The sequence below is a fragment of the Musca domestica genome, unplaced genomic scaffold (assembly GCF_030504385.1).
Source record: "Musca domestica strain aabys unplaced genomic scaffold, Musca_domestica.polishedcontigs.V.1.1 36, whole genome shotgun sequence".
In the NCBI taxonomy this organism is placed as follows: Eukaryota; Metazoa; Arthropoda; class Insecta; order Diptera; family Muscidae; genus Musca; species Musca domestica.
The window spans coordinates 35,817-58,559 of record NW_026712318.1 but is presented as its reverse complement, the minus strand read 5'-3'; the positions used below and the strand labels follow the sequence as shown (position 1 = coordinate 58,559).

Genomic DNA, 22,743 nt, shown 5'->3' with positions numbered 1-22,743 from the left:
GATATGGAGGTGGTTTTGAGAATGAGTACCATAATAGTACGAAATATACTAAATAGTACCACATTTTGTATTGCGTGAAGGGATAGGGCTGTAATTCTCGAATTTGACATTGAAGTTTCAGTTGGTATTTGAAATTGAGATATAGAGGTGGTTTCGGATATCTGTGCTATAATTATATGAAAAATGCTAAATAGTACTAAATTTGGTATTGGGTGAAGAGAAACAGATTCTGAAATTTCTTATTTAGATTTCCAATGGTATCTGTGATTTGGCAGTGGTATGGAAATGCATTCTATATTTGTACGAATAGTACTAACTTGGTTATTTAGGGGAAGGGATAGGGCTGTATTTCTCAAAGTTGATATCGAGGCTTTGGTTAGTATCTGGAACTGAGATATGGAGCTAGATTTGGAAATGCGTCCTATATTTGTACGAGTAGTACTAAATGCATAAATTTGGAACTGGGTAAAGGGCTGTAATTTTTATACCCTCCACCATACTATGGTCATTCCATTTGTAACTCCTCGAAATACTCATGTCAGACCCAACCGAAGTATATATATTCTTGATCAGCGTAAAATTCTGTCTGTCCGTCTGTCCGTCTGTCCGTCTGTCTGTTGCAATCACGCTATCTTTCGAACGAATTGAGATAGAAGACTAAAATTTTGCACACATATTTATTTTTCCAGTAGGCAGGTTAAGTTCGTAAATGGGCCATGTAGGTCCACGTTTTCATATAGCCCACATATAACGGTACCTCCCGATATTCGGTATTTTGATGATTTTAGCGACATTATTCACCGGAATTGTTTCAAATTTTGAATTTGAAGTTCGTAATGGGTACTACAGCTTATGAAAAACATTTTTGTATGCGGGTCCACGTCTTCATATAGCCCTCATATAACGGTGCAACCCAATATTCGGTATGTTGATGATTTTAGCGTCATTATTCACCGGAATAGTTTCAAATTTGGTATTTGAAGTTCGTAAAGGATACTATAGCCTATGACAAAAAATTTCGTAAGCAGGCTCACGTCTTCGTATAGTCTCCATATAACAGTTTTCATTCAAGTGGAATTTTCGGGAAGTTTTTTTTTTTTTTTTTTGGAATTTTTCAAGTTCTTTCCAAATGGTGGAGGGTTTAAAGAAAAAACTTAGCTGCTTTTTGACTTGTTATATCATTTGCTATGGGCCAAATGTGGACTACCGAAATAACGGATTTAGACCCTAGGTCTAAATCTTGAAAAATATTTTTCTAAAAAACCCTGTTTCAGATATTTTATTATTGAAACAAGTTAAAAAGCAGTAGGTTCGGCCGGGCCGAACTTTGAATACCCTCCACCATTTGGAACTAATTTGGAAATTTTCAAAAAATAAAATCCTTAAAAAATTCTGTTAAAATTTTGAAAATACCGAATATAGCCGTTATATTGGGGTCTATACGACGTGGGCCTACGTAGGCCTTGTTTGTCATAAGCCATTACCATATTCAAATTCGGAACTTAAAATAAACGGTGAATAATGTAGATAAAATCGTACGTAATTTGAAACAATTCCGGTAAATAATGACGCTAAAATCATCAAAATACCGAATTTTTGGAGGAACCGTTATATGGACCTGCACATGAGTATTTCTGACATGAGTATTTCGAGGAGTCACAAACGGAATGACAAAGATAATATACCCTCCATAGTATGGTGGAGCGTAAAAAAATCAATATTGCAGAGGATTTTGAAAGGTATTTTTAGAAGATTGAAGGTTTAGAGAATATTGATATTTTAAATTCTCGCCTTAGAAAATTTTAAAATATATTTTTAAAGATCAATATTTGAAAGGATTTTGACAAATATTTTTCTAAAACTCCAAGTTTCGAAGAATTCCTCAAGAAATATATATATGGCGAATATATCACACATTTTATATCGCTTGACATCAACAAGATTTTTGTTGAGAGATAAGGTAATTTACAAATCACTTGCAAATGTCATTTACAAATTCTATCACGCCAACGACTGCAAAATTGAAGACTCCCAACAACTCGCTCATTTTCGCTTCTTTTGTTTTCATTTATTAAGTCATTTGGTAAAATATTCTTTATATAGCTTTACTAATTAATGTAATATTCAATTTGATGATTTCTAATTACTCGAACAGAATTTTTACGAAGAATTTTTGGTTTTTGTTGTTGTGTTTTTTCGTTTTATCGTTCTTGCTGCTACTTGGCTTATTGTTCGTTCGTGTATCCAATTACCAACATTTAATTAGTTAATTTTAACCTTTACATTCGCCAAATAAAACAAAAATAACAGCAGAGGAGAAAAAAAAAAACAAACAAATTGTGTTAATTGCCTGCAACTGCTTCTGTTGCAGAATACATCCTGGATATAAACTGTAATAAAATAAAATTAATTATTGTTCTTCTTGTTGTTTCTTCTCCATTTCAGCTTGATTCAATTGAATTTCGTACCAAAAGAAAAAAGTTCAAGTACAATGTTAACAAAATTCATGTACAAAATGTTTGGATTTCAACGAATTCGTTTCAATGACAGAAAAAGTGCAATGCCGGTGCTGGTGCTGGCATTACAGGTAAGTAGCTATGATGTTACATGTGTGTGTGTATATATGTATGTATGTGTTTGATATGATAGCTGTAGTTGTAACATTTAATTTTGTCAAGATATTTAGATGGAATGCAATGCAAATGAGAAGCTCTGAGGGACTGTGTTTTTTTTTTTTTCAAAAAAATCTTGGGAGTAAGAACTTCTTTTGTTTCCATTCTACTCATTTTATTACAAACGCATTAAATTTAAAGCGAAATAATTGCAATGAAGTTATAAATGAATATTTACGACATACTGAGATATACACATATAGGAACTTGTAGACATACGATAACAAATAAATAAGAAATTTTAATTTAAATTCTTTCCAAAAAAAAAGTAATACTAAATATTAAGTAAATTATAAATACCAATTAAATTGTCAGTTTGATAATTTTGGGGACTATTACGGGGAAGTATCTTGCTACCTCGAATCCACTAATTGCAAAAGAAATGCCACTCATCTTCAAAAGATTACAGTTTCCTGCACGTTTGGCATTTGCTACTAAAGGAAGGACTAAATTTGGCATGATCCTGCTTTTCTCATGGTCAGCTGTTTGTGGCATGGTCACGCGATGTTACAACGAGCAATTTGTTTGTTTACGCATTAATGTATTCCAAAAACCAGTAAAGAAAGTCTTAAAGTCGGGCGGGCCGACTTTATGATACCCTACACCACTTTGCTAATTTAGTAGAGCTCCACATAACAATTAAAAGTTTTTATAGGAGAATTCAATCATACACGCTATGATTATAATTAAATATAATTTAAAGCTCAAAAGACTAAATATGCCGAAGCATTTGTATATTTTAAATTCGGACTTGTATTGCCCATTTGATGTTTGGTGCACAATAAAAGGCAAATCGGACGAAGATATATGTGGGAGCTATATCTAAATTTTGACCGATTATCTCCAATTTCAATAGTGTCGTCCTTGGGCCAAACAAATGATTTGTGCAAAATTTCATCTGGATCGGGCAATAAATGCGAACTGTACTTTGTTCACAAAAATACATGGACAGACGGACGGACGGATATGCATAAATCGACTCAGAATGAGATTCTATGCAGATCATCTAAAGGAACTATGGGTCTAACTCGTTTCCTTTACAAACAAATGCACAAAGACATAATACCCTGACCACCTTGTGGTGTAGGGTATAATAGGTTTTTTAAATTCTTGAATTTGTTTTATTATTACTTTTAAACCATAAAATATCCGTATATAAATTTTTGAATGCATATGAAATCAAATGGGTAGCGAAGCGCACCGGGTTCAGGTAGTCTGATATAAATATTGCGAATGGTTTCGACTGTATCGGGTACTTCCCTCACTTTATATGAGATATGTGATAATTTTTAGAAAATGTTAAAATAAGAGTGAGTTATCAGATATAGACGATCGAAGTATTCCATTTTCCTAATTCATCTAGTACAGATAAAAATATTGGTATGGGCAAAATTACAAAAAAAAAAAAAAAATCTAAGATTTATATTCAATTTTATGTAAAATCTTAAATTCCATATTCATCTCAAGTTTCTAGTTGAGAGAAATATTTAGATATAGCAAGTTGTAAAGAATTGCCGACTTGTTTCGCAAGTTATGAAAGATAAAAGTACTGAAAATTGTTACCCTTTGTGGGTGAAGTACCAGAGGGGATTCGCAGATATTATTCATCTTCACAACTAATGAGTGTTAGTTTTGGTCATTCAAAATTTGACAATTTGTGGGGGAGGTATCAGAAGGAATGGTCCGATCTCTGTCATGATAGAAAAATTGAGCTGTACCAAGTCTGAATGGAATCGGATGTTAATTTGGCGTTTTGTGAGCTTCATGGATATTCAAAATTTCGACCCATTTTGGGGGAGGTACCAGAAGAAGTGGACAAATACATTCCATCTCTATACCTTGGGTTAATAAAAATATTGTGACTTGTATAATTTGAAGACAATCGGACTCTTATATAACATTTTATAAGAGTAATAATTATTTAAAATGTGGAACCTTTGTGGGGAAGGTACTTGATGGAGGGGACTGTTATTGTCCATTTTCCCACCTGACCTAGCATCGCTAGATCGACTCCAAATGTCCTGAAACGGATTTGGTCTAAAGATACCAAGGCTTTAGACCCTTATTTCGACTAGGCACGTTTTGACCGCATAGCCATCTCTAGCCATATGGCTGAGGTTATAAAAATCCAGACTAATTTTATATATTTTCATATTTCGTCCGACAGCTGTTAAAATGATTCCAGTTTCAGTTCATTATATTGTTTAAAAGCGTACAACAGCATTTTGCTGAGAATTTTCCAGAAAAAATTTTTTTCATGATGTAATTCAAGCGTGATACTGTTATCTCTTTATACAGGGTGAGATAAAAAAACTGCAACAATGTCAAACGCCATTAGTTCTGCACTTTTTTTTAATTTTATTGAATGAAAGTAAAATATGTCGGAAATAGCATTAAATTTTAGAATACGTTTAGATTTGTTCGAATTGAATGCACGCTGCCGAATGTTGCTCTGCGGTATTTTGACCCATTCCCAGCGAAACGCTTGCTTGAGGTGGTCAACACTTTGGTATTTTTTAGTGCCAACCTTGTTTTCCAAAATACTCCAGACACAGTAGTCCAACGGATTGGTATCCGGAGATTTTGGTGGCCATTGTGCGCTGGAAATGAAGTGAGGAACCTCATTTTGTAACCATTCTTGAGTGGTGCGTGCTGAGTGCAATGGCTGCAAAGACTTTAATACACTCTCCATTATATTTTCGCGATAATATTCGGCATTTATTCTGATGCCACGGTCGATAAATACGAGCGTGGAGCGACCATCGGCTGTTATGGGGGCCATCACCATGGCCGGGGTTTGAGTTCTGGTGGCTAAAAGTGCACATTTTGAGCTGACCTATATGGCAAGCAAACACGATCAGTTTGTTTGTTTACGAACTGCTGGACAACGAATGTTTTCTCATCGGAGAAAACCAAATTCGGCAGTTCAACACTTTCGGCCAAGCGAAGCAACTCTTTAACTCTTTTCAGTCTATTTTTCGATGAAGTCGCTTCTTTACCTTTCGAACCATTTCTGCTGATGTTGCTGTTTTCTTCCGTCCACTTCCTTGACGTTGGGCTACGCTACCAGTATCGCGGTAATGAGCGATGGTAACGAGACACAAATGATTTATTCAAATTTAAATGCTGGAGTGTTCTAACCATAGCCACTTGTGGTTTTCCAGCCAAATATAAAAAATCACACTATCACGCTTGAATTCCATCACGAATAATTTTTTTCTAGAAAATTCTCACCAAAATGCTTTTGTACGCTTGTTAACAATATAATGAGCTGTCACTGGAATTCATTTAAAAAAATGTGGAAGAAGAGGGAATCTACCCCCTATTTAGGTTACTTTGATAATTTAATTTGGAATCTACTAAGCGTTTTCTGTAATTATGGAAAAAGTCCAATTTGTAGCACAGTGAAATCGTTGTCCAAAATGACGCACATTGTAATTTACTCTTATCTAGGAGATATCATGCTGATTTTCTTGGAATGCCTGAATCAATTTAAAACTATACATATGTCCGATTTCAATGAAATTCAGAATGTGTGGCGGAGTTTCTTAAACAAATTAATTTATGGAATTATATTAAAATCGGTTCAGATTTGGATATAGCTCCCATATATATTTTATATATATTATATTATATATACGAAAACGTGGACCGATATGGCCCATTTACGAACTTAACCTGCATACTGGTAAACTATGCATGTATGCCTTCTAGCTCAATTCGTTCGAAAGATAGCGTTATTACAGCACAAAGACAGACAGCCAGAAGACAGACGGACATCGCTAGAATGTTTCGCTGATCCAGTATATATATATATACTTTGTAGGGTCTATTATAAATATCTCGAAGAGTTACAAACGGAATGACAAAAGTTAATATAAACTCCATAGAATGATGGAGGGTTTCAAACAACTACACAACAACAAGGCTACGATTATTACGGGGAAGTATGTAAGTCGATGTGTGTTGCTACCTAGAATCCCTCCGATTGCTACAAAAATGCCGTTTAACTTGGTTGACATTTGCTATGCCAATTAATGAATCCCAAAGACAAACTCTACATGCTTGCGGACTAGATTTAGTATGTTCCTGCTTATCTCTAGGTCAGCTGTATGTAGGTGTATGAGGGTAAAAATTACTTTACGCTCCTGAAGAAAAAAGAATATTGTATATCCTAAATCATTTGAAAAATACGATTTTCAAATTTTTGAATATGTTTTAAGTAATTATGGAAAAATTGCACTTTTTTCGCACTGTGAAATCGTTGTCCAAAAATGACTCATTGCATAATTTACTCTTATCTCCGAGATGTCATGTTTTTTCTTGGGATACGTGACTCAGCTCACAACTATAGAGCCACCATCATTTTGTTTGTTGCACACTCTCCGGCTAAGAAAAGTTATAATACCCTTCCACGCAATGGTGTAGGGCATAAAAAATACCAAAATCATTTTCAGATTTTTATACCCTACAACACTATGTGTTGGGGGTATTATAAGTTTGATTGGGCCAGAATTTATGTAACACCTCGAAATATTCGTTTCCCATATAGGAAAGTATATATGGATCTTCCTAGCTCGCCGAGCTGAGTCGATCTAGCTATGTATGTCCGTCCGTCCGTCTGTCCGTCTGTCCGTCTGTCCATGTTAATTTGTAATCACTCTACAGGTCGCAATTATGGCCCGATCCTTACGAAATTTTGCACGAAGGTGGGGTAAGGGTCAGAATAGAAGCCGGGGAAGAAGCCTACCAATTTGTGTGGTCATCGGATAATATTTAGCGGGTAAAATAGACCATATCTTTTGTGTTCAAAAAATTCAACATTTTTCATTAAACCGCGAATATTTTAAATCCCGGCGAAATCACAAAGCCATGACAAGGTTACTTCTGATCTTTACATTGATGTTAACATCCAACAAAACGGATATATAGCAAAATATGTGCGATATATATGTTTATCAAAGAAGATATGCTTGGAAAATCTCTTATATGTCGAGAACAGCTGAACTGATTTCGACAGTTATCATTAATTCAGAATGGCCTCCTGGCAGGAAAGAAAAAACGTCTAAAAAAATCGCATAAAAATATCTCTCTAAAGATGAAAATATTGATTTTCTAACATTTTCTCATATTTTTTCAATTTTGTCATATTTTTGGCATATTTTCATTTTGAATTAAACATTTGGTAATATTTCCACAGCTAACAAAACTAAGTAGTTAGGATATCAGGATATCATATACAGATCGCATTTATGGCCCGATTCTTACGAAATTTTGCATGGGGATAAGATGAGGGTCAGAATAGAAGCCTACTCTTTTTGGAGATGATCGCCATATATTTAGGGGTTGAAATGGACCAAAAAGTGCAAAATTGTCAGCAGGTCGTAATTATCGCCAGATCTACACGCGCATTTGAATGGAGTTACCGGACATTGCAAAAACCAAATAGTTTTGGATGGCCATCCAAAAATATTCAATGTGGAAAATAGTTTGCCAACTTTTGTAGACAAAATACGAAAATGTCCATTCCAGTAACTTTTTGGAGAATTCACAAATACAGGAAAGACGCACTTCTGACTATTTCGTTAACGCTGATTTCGTTGAAGAATATAGTCAAATGGCTGTATATCATAAAGATGCGTTTCAATCAAAAACCAATAATAAATGTTAATATTTTGCCACTTCTTAGAGATTATAGGTCCTTGGGAAATATTGGTTCCAGATCTAGGAAGACCATTTACGTGCAACATCTACCAATAAATTGGAAATGAGCAAATTAGTTTAAGTTGCTATTATTCGAAAATTAGAGAACAAAACCTGATGGTTTTCTTTTATTATTTGTCACAATATCTTGTGGAATTCTTCCGAGTATCTCGCCTATATAAACTCTATCGTTTATTATAGTGTTGTAGGGTATTCAACGGTCGGCCCCGCTCGACTGTAGCCTTTGCTTACTTGTTAATTATGGAGAAACTATTTTTGGATTTAACCCTTTGCCCCCACAAAAATATGTTCGTTAATATGTGAGAGGAAGATGGCATAAAAAATTCGTAGCGTTCCTCATTAAACATAAATTGAGCAATGTGATGATTAATCGAAAAAACGGCAGAGAACACACAATGTTGTTAACAGTTATGCTGTCATAGGATGCACTTCGGATGCATTTTAAATGCCAAAATAAAACGTTGTTATTCAGAACTTCAACAATTCTCTGGGTTCAAAGCAAAGCAATTTGAGTCAGAGTGACTGGCGAACATCATAATTTTGGTATGGGGCATATTAACATCTTCATTTTTTGTTGTTGTCTGTGGAAGATAAGGTACAAACCAAACTCAACTCTTTTATGGTCTTTGGCATGTCTGTGTGTCTGTCTGTCAGCCTGCCCAGCCGTTGGCTGATCCATTGGTCAGGTTAGGTTAGGTTACATGAACCGTAACCAATATTGACCAATCTCCAGTGATTCTATTTTGTTTTGCTTGATTTTTGCTTTTCATTTCCAGCCCCATTCATGCAGTCAGTCTGCCAGCCAGCCAGCCAGTCATTCCCTCACGTCGTCGTTGTTCCTCTATGTCTAACGGAAGTTAATATTGCGTATGTCCAGCTCACCAGAGTTGTATTCGAATTCAAATTTAGTTTACAACATTTTCATTCAAAAGACGCTGGAGAGGTAAAAAAAATATGTTTTCTTCAATTCACAATTGAAACGATTCGAAGCGATCGCCTAGTGATGTTGGTATGCATTCATGTCCAGTTCATCTGATTTTTACGTGATATTGTTTTGAAGCGCTTCTGCCATGTTTTTTTTTCAACTCTACGCAAGAAGAGAATTATTAAAATCTCTATGCCATTCATTACCGTAGTTCGGTGCTGTGCTGAGTTCAATCGTAACGAATTCCAACATTCGTCTCATTCATTATCAGGCACGTTCTTTTCCGTAAGAATATCGGTGTCTAGTTAACTGAATACCATTTTTGAGATTTTTCCATATTTATGTATGAGCGTATTTCGAAATTTGTTTATGCTTGTATTGGCGTATAATTTGGTTGGTTATACGCATCCAACGGAAACCCACATTTTCCGCTTGATAATAATGAAACTCATATCAACGCATTGTCTCGTTAATATTTGTATCTTGAATATGCTAAATTTGGGCCAATTAATAATTTTAGTATATACAGGTTGAGAATAAACAAGTTAAAAAGCTGTAAGTTCGGCCGGGCCGAACTTTTAATACCCTCCACCATTTGGTACCAATTTGGCAATTTCCAAACAAAAAAATAAAATAATAAATAAATAAATAATAATAATAAAATCCGTTGAAAATTCTCTTAAAATCTTAAAAATACCGAATGCTTATACGACGACGTAGACCTGCGTAGGCAACTTTTGTCATAAGTTATTACAATATTTAAATGCGAAACTTGAAGAAAAATTAGTTTATAATGTAGCTAAAATCATCAAAATACCGAATATAGGGGGTACCGTCATATGGGGGCTATATGAAGACGTGGACCTGCACAGACAATTATCTGGCATGGGCTGAAGTATCCATTACGAACTTCACATGCGAAATTTGGAACAATCCCGGTAAATAATGTCACTAAAATCATCATAATACCGAATATCGGGGGGTACGGTATATGGGGGCTATACGAAGACGTGGACCTACATGACCCATTTTCAAATACCAAATTTGGAACGATTTCGTTAAATAATGTCGCTAAAATCATCAAAATACCGAATATCGGGGGGTACCGCTATATGGGGGCTATATGATAACTTGGACCTACATGGCCCATTTACGAACTTAACCTGCCTACTTGCAAAATATACATGTGTGCAAAAGTTTAGCCTTCTATCTCAATTTGTTCGAAAGATAGCGTGATTACAACAGACAGACAGACGGACAGACAGACACACAGACATACATGGCTAAATCGTCTTAGAATTTTACGCTGATCAAGAATATATATACTTTGTTGGGTCTGACATGAGTATTTCGAGGAGTTACAAACGGAATGACAAAATTAATATACCCTCCATAGTATGGTGGAGGGTATAAAAACTGCAACCAACTTCAGACTGCTGTCATATCTAAGCCACTCGTCCGACAGCTGTTAAAATTATTCCAGTGACAGCTCATTATATTGCTTACAAGCGTACACAAATATTTTGGTGAGAATTTTTCAGAAAAAAAAGTTATTCGCGATGGAATTTAAGCGTGATAGTGTGATTTCTTTATATTAGAGCACTCCAGTACTTAAATGTGAATAAATCTTTTGTGTCTCTTACCATCGCTCGTTACCGTGATACTGGTAGCGTAGCCCGACGACGTCAAGGAAGTGGACGGAAGTGACAGCAACATCAGCAGAAATGGTTCGAAAAGTAAAGAAGCGACTTGATCGAAACCTACGTCGCAGTGGCCGACAAATGGCTCTTGAGCTGAACATATCGCATTATTCCATTCGGCAAATATTGAAAAATGAGCTCGGGGTAAGGCCATTGAAATTCCAAAAATGCAAGAACTTACACCGCAACAGAAATTCAAAAGAGGTAAAGAGTTGCTTCTCTTGGCTTTAAGTGGTGAACTGCCGAATTTGGTTTCTCCACTCCGATGAGAAATCATTCGTTGTCCAGCAGTTTGTAAACAAACAATATGATCGTATTTACTTGCCAAAAAGAGGTCAGCTTCAAATGTGGTTCATCGCTTCATTTCCAGCGCACAATGGCCACCAAAATCTCCGGATACCAATCCGTTGGACTATTGTGTCTAGAGTATTTTGGAAAGCAAGTTTGGCACTAAAAAATACCAAAGTGTCGATCACCTCAAGCAAGCGCTTCACCGGGAATAGGCCAAAAAACCACAGAGCAACATTAGGGCAGCGTGTGACGGTTTTAGTGGCCGTTTGAAGGCCATAATTCGCGCCAAAGGTGACCAATTCGAACAAATCTAAATTTATTCTAAAATTTGATGTTATTTCCGACATTTTTTGCCTTTTAACAAGTAAAAAAGCAGTAAGTTCGGCCGGGCCGAACTTTGAATACCGAACGAATTAGAAAATTTTCAAAAAAAAAATAAAATCCATTAAAAATTCTTTTAAAATCTTAAAAAAATAAATCTTTAAAAAAAGGTGCCGATACGATATTGTGGACCTATAAAGACAATCTGCGTGTAAAGTACTCACAAAGAACTCCTTGTGTGGATTTTCAAAATACCGAATATCGCGGGGTATCGTTATATGGGAGCTATACGTTATCGTTAACCTACATACAGAATTCTCTGTCCATTGAAAAATATGACTAAAAACATGAAACTACCGAATATCGGGGGTACCGTTATATGAGGACTATACGATATCGTGGACCTATATAGATAATTCTCTGCCGAGGTATAAAGTATCCACAAGGAACTCCTTGTGTGGATTTTCAGACAATTCCGATGAAAAAATGTGGGTAAAATCATCAAAATACCGAATACCGTGGGGGTACCGTTATACGGGGGATATACGATATCGTGGACCTGTATAGACAATTCTCTCTCAGGGGGTAAATTACTCACAAGGAACTACTGGTGTGGATTTTAAGACAATTCCATTGAAAAATGTGGCTAAAATCATCAAAATCCCGAATATCGGGGGGTACAGTTATATGGGGGATATACGATATCGTGGACCTATATAGACAATTCTTTTTGAGGGGGTAAAATGTCCACAAGGGACTCCTTTTGTGGAATTTCAGACAATTCCATTGAAAAATGTGGATAAAATAATCAAAATACCGAATACCGTGGGGGTACCGTATATACCGTTATATACAACAGACGGACGGACGGACAGACGGACAGGACTAAATCATCTTAGAATTTTACGCTGATCAAGAATATACATACTTTGTTGGGTCTAAAATGATTATTTCGATGAGTTACAAACGGAATGACGAACTTAATATACCCTCTATACTTTTTTTGGTGGAGGGTATAAAAAATGTAAGATTTATGGCGTTTGACTTTGTTGCAGTTTTTATACCCTCCACCATACTATGGAGGGTATATTAATTTTGTCATTCCGTTTGTAACTCCTCGAAATACTCATGTCAGACCCAACAAAGTATATATATTCTTGATCAGCGTAAAATTCTAAGACGATTTAGCCGTGGCCGTCTGTCTGTCTGTCTGTTGTAATCACGCTATCTTTCGAACAAATTGAGATAGAAGGCTAAAATTTTGCACACATGTATATTTTGCAAGTAGGCAGGTTAAGTTCGTAAATGGGCCATGTAGGTCCAAGTTATCATATAGCTCCCATATAACGGTACCTCCCGATATTCGGTATTTTGATGATTTTAGCGACATTATTCAACGGAATTGTTTCAAATTTGGCATTTGAAGTTCGTAATAGATACTACAGCCTAAGACAGAAAATTATCTGTGCAGGTCCACGTCTTCGTGTAGCCCCCATATATTCGATATTCGGTATTTTGATGATTTTAGCGACATTATTTACCGGATCGTTTCAAATTTGGTATTTGAAGTTCGTAATGAATACTACATCCTAAGTTAAAAAATGAGCCATGTAGGTCCACGTCTTCATATAGCCCCCATATAGCGGCACCCCCGATATTCGGTATTTTAATGATTTTAGCGACATTATTTAACGGAATCGTTCCAAATTTAGTATTTGAAGTTCGTAATAGATACTTCAGCCCATGCCAGTTAATTGTCTGTGCAGGTCCACGTCTTCGTATAGCCCCCATATAACGGTACCCCCTATATTCAGTATTTTGATGATTTTAGCTACATTATAAACAGATTTTTCTTCAAATTTCGCATTTAAATATTGTAATAACTTATGACAAAAGTTGCCTATGCAGGTCTACGTCGTCGTATAAGCATTCGGTATTTTTAAGATTTTAAGAGAATTTTCAACGGATTTTATTATTATTACTATTATTTTTTTTTTTTTTGTTTGGAAATTGCCAAATTGGTACCAAATGGTGGAGGGTATTAAAAGTTCGTCCCGGCAGAACTTACAGCTTTTTTACTTGTTTTATCTCACCCTGTATAACTAACTTGGACGTTAGAATAATAGAAAATTATGCACAGATGTGGAAGAATGGAGGGGTGAGAGAGGGAGTCACACAAGAGAGAGAGAAAGAGTATCTCAACAGACGAGCAAGAGAGGAAGAGTCTCAATACGGACGAGAGAAAGACTCTCTCCATACGAGCCTCTTTATAGACGAGGCGGTGGTCATCTCTACAGACGGAGGTCGCTTCTATAGATGAGCCGGTAGCCCGTCTTTATCGACGAGCTGTAGGTCGCCTTTATAGACGAGCCGGAGGTCGTCTTTATAGACGAGCTTTAGGTCGTCTTCATACACGAGTTTTAGGTCGCCTTTATAGATGAGCGTTAGGTCGCCTTTATAGACGAGCTCTAAGTCGTCTTTATATACAATTTTTAAGTCGTCTTTATAGACGAGGTCGTCTCTATGGACGAGTTCTAGGTCGTCTTTTTAGACGAGCTCTAGGTCGTCTTTATAGACGAGCTCTAGGTCGTCTTTATAGACGAGCTCTAGGTCGTCTTTATAGACGAGCTCTAGGTCGTCTTTATAGACGAGCTTGAGGTCGTATATTATAGACGAGCTTGAGGTCGTCTATTATAGACGAGCTTGAGGTCGTCTATTATAGACGAGCTTGAGGTCGTCTATTATAGACGAGCTTGAGGTCGTCTATTATAGACGAGCTTGAGGTCGTCTATTATAGACGAGCTAAATCTCTTCTCTTACAGACGAGCTGAAGCCCGTCTCTTATTGACGAGCTGAAGCCCGTCTCTTATTGACGAGCTGAAGCCCGTCTCTTATAGACGAGCTGAAGCCCGTCTCTATAATAGACGAGCCGGAGGTCGTCTCTATTATAGACTAGCCCGAGGTCGTCTCTATTATAGACGAGACGGAGGTCGTCTCTATTATAGACGAGCCGGAGGTCGTCTCTATTATAGACGAGCCGGAGGTCGTCTCTATTATAGACGAGCCGGAGGTCGTCTCTATTATAGACGAGCCGGAGGTCGTCTCTATTATAGACGAGCCGGAGGTCGTCTCTATTATAGACGAGCCGGAGGTCGTCTCTATTATAGACGAGCCGGAGGTCGTCTCTATTATAGACGAGCCGGAGGTCGTTTCTATTATAGACAAACCAGAGGTCGTCCCTATTATAGACGAGGCGGATGTCGTCTCTATTGTAGACGAGTCGGAGTTCGTCTCTATTATATACGAGTCGGAGTTCGTCTCTATTATATACGAGTCGGAGTTCGTCTCTATTATATACGAGTCGGAGTTCGTCTCTATTATAGACGAGCCGGTTGTCTCTATTATATTTGGAACTGCATGACGGAATTAATACTTCTTAAAACTCATTCGATATTAAAACAAGTAAGCAAAGGCTATAGTCGTGCGGGCCGACCATGTGATACCCTACAACACTACAATATGTTAGAAGCCCCTTTATGTCCAAGTCTATTTTGGATGATTTCGCTTTTGAAATTATGTGATAGAGCACTGCCCACATATTACCCTAAGCAATTTGACCAGGGACATTTGCCCAATATTTCCGCACTCCAAGAACATTTTTAGTTGTTGGACCATTTCAACTCCTAAAAATATTGATCCTAACTATATATTCTCATCCTGTGGAATGATTACAAATTGAAATGGACGGACATACATAGCTGGGTCAACTCAGCTCGATGAGATAGGTAGATCCATATATACCTTCCTATGTGGGAAACCAATATTTCGTGGTGTTGCATAATTTTTGTCCCAATTAAACTTATAATACCCCAACACATAGTGTTGTAGGGTATAAAAATTAAAAACCTTAATTTCCGAAATAATATTCCCGCATCTACCAATAACGTTCGACACAATTCCACTTACTTCTATTAACCCAATTAGTTTACATCACGAAGCGTTTTGTGTCATCGAATAAACACTTGATACAAAACACCAAAGACTTAAGCAACATACACTAACTTGTTGTTGTTATTGTTGTATTTTGTTGTTGTTGATGTTGTTAATCATAACAATTACCCTAAAATTTTCCAAATCATTTCCATTTTCCATTTCATCATTTTCAAATGAAGAATAGCACCCAAGTCAAGTAATCATCTGCGTATGAAAATGAAATTCTTTAATGCGTATTGCGGTTGCACAAAAATAGCTGCAGCAACAATAACAACAACAACACTACAAACGCAATAAGAAAACCCATTAACAGGCAATCACAAAAAGCTAATGAGCCATTGTTTTCACAACTGGATTACAGGCCGACAGCAGTCGACTGACTGAATAGGCAGGCGGCAGACTTAAGCAACAGTTTGATAATGACTTCTTTAGAGCGAAAGAAAAAAGCACAGGGGGGGAATTGCATTGAATATGGGGACCATGCGGAACTATTATGGCACATCGAAAATAAAGCGTGAAAGAAACCGTTGGGAAAAAGAAAAAAAAAAAACACCTCAATAGGCAACAAGGCTTAATCTTAAATAATAACAATTGTATGAGAATTAAAAAAAAGGAGAATTCTTCTCTGTGTTGCATCACCAGCTTGTTAATGTCAATTGTTTTCTTTTTTTTGCGGTTACATCATTTCTTTTGCAGCTCATTCTAATGCTGTGTCTAATCGAAATCCAGCCAGCTGAAGCGGTATCCACGAGCATAGATTTAACCACCACATATACACCAATTAGCAAGCCAACATCACGCAATCCGAAAACAAAGCTACTGCGACAACCAGCATCCACGGCAACTGCCGGTGGACAAAAACAACAACAGAAACAACAACAACAACATCACGAGGCTTTAGTCTCCGCCAATGATGACATCAATTTGGTGGTGCTACCATCCAAATCGTACATAACACAACCTACCACCCCCTCCACAAAACAAACAAAACGTTCAGGTCAAACGGCTGAATTGAAACAGAGGAAACCCTTAAAGGAGATACGCAATCGTACCCTGGAAACTGAGAGGTCATCTAAATTACAGGCAGCCGAAGTGGTGAGATGGAAAATGGAGGGAGGCTTTACTATTTTTATGCAATTAATTTTTTTCTTTTTAGGCTGATCATTTACCCCAATCTTCGGGCCATATTCCCTATCGCATAGGCCGTCCCCATTTGCCGCCTCCTTCGGCGGGAGACTATGACAGTACCGGTTCGGGATCACCTACCTCCACGGGCAGTGCGGCCTATCATGCCGGTCCTCCCTATGAAGCAGAGAAATATCATGCCGAATACTGGGAACGGGATTATGACAAACATTTTGGTTACAACAATACGAGAGTTAAACGTGAGTACCGATAAAATTAGAGATCTGTATTAAAAGTAAAGAGAATGGAGAGATAGAAAAAATTTCCACGGCTTCCAAATGTCAGAAAACCTTCAAGTCTGTATGGGGTAGTTGAAGGAAGTCTTTATAGACGAGCCGAGGACAATCAAAGACGAACCGAAGGGGCTCTTTAAATATGACCGAAAAGGAGTCTCTACAGCCGAACGAAAGGTAGTCTCTATGGACGAGCGAAAAGAAGCCTCTATAGATACCAGTTTCCAAATTTTATCAAATTTCCGAATTTTATCTCAATCCTTTTAACCTATACCAAATTTAGTACCATCTAGTACTTTTAGTACGAAAATAGGATGAATTTCCAAACCACCCTCAAATCTCAAACTGAGATGCAATCAGTAGTATAAATATTAAAATTCAGAATTGTATCTCTATTCCTTCACCCAACAGCAAATGAAGTACATTTCAGTACTTTTCGTACAATTACAGCGGTTCTAATACAAAATTTCCGATTTCAAATATTATAAAGAGTGAGATGAAAAAACTGCAACCAACTTCAGACTACTGTCAATTCTAAGCCACTCGTTCGACAGCTGTTAAAATTATTCCAGTGACAGCTCATTATATTGTTTATAAGCGTATAAAAGCATTTTGGTAAGAATTTTCCAGAAAAAGTTATTCGTGATGGAATTGAAGCGCGATAGTGTGATTTCTTTATATTTGGCTGGAAAACCACAAGTGGCTATCGTTAGAGCACTCCAGCATTTAAATGTGAATAAATCTTTTGTGTCTCGTATCATCGCTCGTTACCGCGATACTGGTAGCGTAGCCCGATGTCAAGGAAGTGGGCGGACGAAAACTGCAACATCAGCAGAAATGGTTCGAAAGTAAAGAAGCGACTTGATCGAAACCCGAGTCGCAGTGGCCGAAAAATGGATCGTGAGCTGAACTTATTCCATTCGGCAAATATTCAAAAATGAGCTGGGGTAAAGGCATTGAAATTCCAAAAAGTTCAAAAACTTACACCGCTACAGAAAGAAAATAGACTAAAAAGATCTAAAGAGCTGCTTCGCTCCGATGAGAAAACATTCGTTTGGTCCTTGAAAAAACATTTTTTAAAAAATCCCTGTTTACTTTTGGTTCTTGAAAAATATTTTATCAAAAATCTACGTTTTCGAGGACCTTAAACAATATATTTTTTAAATCCACGTTAATTTTTGGTCCTTGTAAAATATTTTTTTAAAAAACCCCGTTTTCGAGATCCTTGAAAAATATTCTCTTAACAAAACCCATTTTCGAGGTCCTTGAAAAATTTTTTAAGGTCCTTGAATAATATTCTTTAAAAAATCTACGTTTTTTAAACCATCCAAATTTACTGTCTTAAAAAAATCCTCTGTTACTTAAAAAATCCACGTTTTCGAGGTCCCTAAATAATATTTTTTAAAACATGCACTATTCCTACGTCCTTAAAATAAATATTCTTTAAAAATATCCACATTAATTGTTGGTCCCTGAATACGATTTTTTAAAAAAAATCCACGTTTTCAAGGTCCTTGATATTCTTTTAAAACATCCACGTTTTCAAGATCCTTGAAAAAACATTATTTAAAAACCCCAACCTTTTGTAGGCCCTTGAAAAAAATATTTTTTAATAAATCCAAGTTTCCAAGGTCCGTGAAAAAAATATTTTTTAATAAATCCAAGTTTCCAAGGTCCGTGAAAAAAACATAATTTAATACTCCACGTTTTCGAGGTCCTTAAAACATTTTTTAAAAAATCCACGTTTTCGAGGTCTTTCACGATTCGTCCTTTAAAACATATTTTCTAACCCGTTTCTTTTCCCCTTTTTAAAAAATCTCCCCCACTGTCCCTTGGTTCACAGGCGTTCATTGCTTTACTGGTAGCGACCACCTCTTTTAGGACATCCGTTTGTTGTGTGTCGCGGCCTTCGTTTCCCATTGTGTAAGACAGGGCTCAGGAAGCCAGGGGAGCTTAAAATGCAAAAATTGTTGGCACACAAGGAATTGTGGTGCTTTCGAAGTTACTTCCTTTGAGGATTTTTTTCTCAGCCCTGGGGGGAGATTGATAATTTTTGGAATATTTTGAGTTTAAGAAAAAACCCGTTTTCCAGATATTATTATCCAATAAATATAATAGTGTGTACACTGGTGCGTATTAATATTGAAAACACTTATACGCACTGGGTGCCTACTTTATTTATAATAATTCTTGAAAACATTATCAAGGACCATCCAAAAAAATGTGTTTATTTAGAGAACATATTTTAAAGGATCACAGGGCCAAGAAGCTAAGATCTTCTTCGAGGACATCAGAACAAAAAAATAAGATTTTTCAAGGACCATCTGGTTAAGAAGACTTGGATTTTTTAAGAATTAGGACCATGGGTCCAGGAAAACTTAGATTTATAAATCATATATTTTTGATAGCATCCTGACCAAAAAGCGTGGATTGAAAAAATTAAGAACCCCTGGACCAAGGAAACGTGGATTTTTGAAGAACATTCTTCCAAGGACTCTGGACCAATTTTGACCCAGTAATACCTTTCAATACTAATCATCCTACACACAGTACAAATTGTACTGCTAAATTTCGGAGCTCTACGTCAAATAATGTGGGCTGTATCGTGTTTCAACAGACAGACAGACGGACATCTTTAAATCGACTTAGAATTTTATATTTTATACTTTATGGGGTCTACGACGAATAAAAAGTTTGTAAACAAACAAAATGATCATGTTTACTTGCCTAAGAGATCAGCGGAAAATGTGCACCTTCGGTTGGCCACCAGAACTCAAGCGCCGGCCATGGTGATGGTGTGGGCCGCCATAACAGCCGATGGTTGCTCTCCGCACGTATTAATCGACCGTGGCATCAGAATAAATGCCGAATATTATCGCGAAAATATTCTGGAGGGTTCTTGGGCACGCAAACATTTTGGCCGCAGACCTTGGACATTCCAACAGGACTCAGCACCATCGCACTTGGCACGCGCCACCTAAGAATGGTTACAAAACGAGGTTCCTCGCTTCATTTCCAGCGCACAATGGCCACCAAAATCTCCGGATACCAATCCGTTGGACTATTGTTTCGGGAGTATTTTCGAAAGCAAGATTGGCACTAAAAAATACCAAAGTGTCGATCACCTCAAGCAAGCGCTTCGCCGGGAATGGGCCAAAATACCACAGAGCAACATTTGTGCAGCGTGTATGCATATTTTTAAAAAGGACCGAAATGACCTCTTTAAGCTTTAATTTTTTCATTGTTAAACGAAATTATTTCAAATTATTATAGCTCACATATAACGATTTTCATTTAAGCAGTATTTTTTGTCGAAGTTTTTGTTTGAAATTATTCAAGTTCCTTCCAAATGGCGGAGGGTGTCAAAAGTTCGGCTCGCCGAACTTTGCTGCTTTTTTTACTTCTTAAGTTCTATTTTTATAATCTGTTGAATATTGCCCGTAGTTTTTTTGTGTTCCACAGTGTAACTCTTCTGCCACCTGCCTCAAAATTTTCAATAAAAAAACTCAAGCTATTATATTATAGCTATGTATATAAACATAAGATGGTTTCTGTCCATAGGATATCTTTAGAGGACATTTAAAAGACCTATAGAACGTCAATTTCTGTAAAAGGTGTTAAATCTTTGGGTAACCTTCTGAAGGTCTAATATCACAAATAAACACTTTGAGGCCTTCCGCCTATTGAAGAACTTGAGGGTATTATGTATTTTTAATTAATTTTTTGTTGTTGCAGATATTGAAGCTGAATGTCAAGATGATTATATGAAAATTCGTATTGGATTTAATGGCTCTTTTAGTGGCTTGGTTTATTCGGCGGGATATGCCTATGATCCGGATTGTATGTATATCAATGGATCTGGACGGGATTACTATGAGTTCTATATACAACTAAATCGTTGTGGTACATTGGGCAAGAATGCCTTACACGATGATAATCGGAAAAATCCAACTGTAAGTGGCGCCCAATTGCTAAAGAGAATAAAATAATAATTTACTATTTATTTTAGAATTTCATGTGGAATACAGTGACCGTACAATACAACCCATTGATCGAAGAGGAGTACGACGAGCACTTTAAGGTGACCTGTGAATATGGCTATGATTTCTGGAAGACGGTTACCTTTCCGTTTTTGGATGTGGAGTGAGTATATAAAGTTGAATTTGCATGTGCATGCTTGGGATTAGAAATCATAAATTTACATATAGAAATTTAAATGACTTTGATTCACAACGTAGGGTGGCTACCGGAAATCCTGTGGTCTTTACACTGAGTCCGCCGGAATGTTATATGGAAATACAGAATGGCTATGGCATTGGTGGTCCGCGGGTAACGGGTCCAGTGCGGGTGGGAGACCCGCTAACATTGATTATCTATATGAGAAGCAAATATGGTGATAACAGTTTATTTTGGATTTCTCTCAATGAATATAAGTTTGATCGAATTTTTTTTTTGTTCTCCAGATGGCTTTGATATTGTGGTCAATGATTGCTTTGCCCATAATGGGGCCAACAAACGCATACAGCTAATTGATCAGTATGGCTGCCCGGTGGATGATAAACTGATATCACGTTTTCGGGGTTCTTGGTCGGATTCGGGGGTATTTGAGACCCAGGTCTATGCTTATATGAAAACGTTTCGATTTACAGGCTCCCCGGCCTTGTACATTGAGTGTGATGTTCGAATGTGTCATGGACGGTGTCCGGTAAGAGATGGAAATGGAAATATCAAATAGAAATGTAATTGTTTAATTTGTTGTTGTTTTTTTTAGAGCCAACCCTGCCACTGGCGTAATTTGAAAGCGGTTACCAAGCGTGATGTTTCCAACATAACTTTGGAGACGGCCGTAACCGATCAAATCCCCAATGACCTGCTAATGGATACAACGGAAAAGCCGGAAACATCTCTTTCCGAAAATGTTAATCTTTTCCAATCGTTACGTGTCCTCCAGGAAGGGGAGCCCGACGATGATGGCTTGTATGGCACAGCCAGACGTTTTGAGCCGAACATCAATCAAACCTGTCTCAAGACTAGTACCTTTTCGGCCATGACAGCAACATTTTCGGTAATGCTTTGCATTCTATCGGCCGCCCTTATGATTGCCTGCTCCCGTTTGAAACAGCGGAAGAAACAATCATCGCTCTACGATTCTTATGTAACGCACAAGGGACAAATCGATTGATTGATGGATTGATTTTAGGCCAAACGGTAGAGGAGGAGTTTTGCAGATGGAGAAGAAATTTATTTAAGCATTTCAATTTCTTGTAAATATCGATTTTAATTTTAAGATTTTTTTTTGCTCTAACCCATACATATGTAACTTTTTCCGATTAGTGTTAAGTGGATGTTAGTGTGCTAATGAAAAATAAGTATTTCTTTATTGATAATTAAGCTAGGTGTAAGCTTTGTTTTTCTTAATTTTCGTAACCGATTAAATTTAAAATAGAATAAAGTTTTGATACCATCAACTTAGAACATTATTTCTAGTTCGTATTTTATTTACAACCAGTAAGGAAAGTCAAAAGTCGGGCGGGGTCGACTATGTGATACCCTACACCACTATGCATATTTAGTAGAGCTCTCGTAACAAAAGGATTTATTTCAAGTAGATCATTTAGAGCAGTTATAGAGTACTTTGAATACCCTCCACCGTTTGGAACGAATTTGGAAGTTTTCAAAAAAAAAAAAAAAAAAAAAAA

At 36.9% G+C, this 22,743-nt stretch overlaps 1 protein-coding gene across 1 annotated transcript; it reads left to right on the top strand.

The window, feature by feature from the left end:
• Positions 1–16,328: 16,328 nt before the first annotated feature.
• Positions 16,329–22,462, top strand: LOC101895827 (uncharacterized). Its single transcript, XM_059125988.1, has 7 exons — positions 16,329–16,721; positions 16,783–17,011; positions 20,780–20,997; positions 21,054–21,187; positions 21,283–21,437; positions 21,508–21,749; positions 21,816–22,462. The coding sequence occupies exons 1-7, from the start codon at positions 16,332–16,334 to the stop codon at positions 22,224–22,226; spliced, it is 1,779 nt and encodes a 592-aa protein (XP_058981971.1). The 5' UTR covers positions 16,329–16,331; the 3' UTR covers positions 22,227–22,462.
• Positions 22,463–22,743: the final 281 nt, after the last annotated feature.

Excerpts from the sequence above, each read along its gene's own strand:
- LOC101895827 (XM_059125988.1), top strand. The coding sequence starts at position 16,332 with ATGCTGTGTCTAATCGAAATCCAGCCAGCTGAAGCGGTATCCACGAGC. Across the intron at positions 17,012-20,779 it reads CAACAATACGAGAGTTAAAC|ATATTGAAGCTGAATGTCAA; the intron begins GTGAGTACCGAT and ends TTGTTGTTGCAG. Across the intron at positions 21,438-21,507 it reads CTATATGAGAAGCAAATATG|ATGGCTTTGATATTGTGGTC; the intron begins GTGATAACAGTT and ends TTTGTTCTCCAG.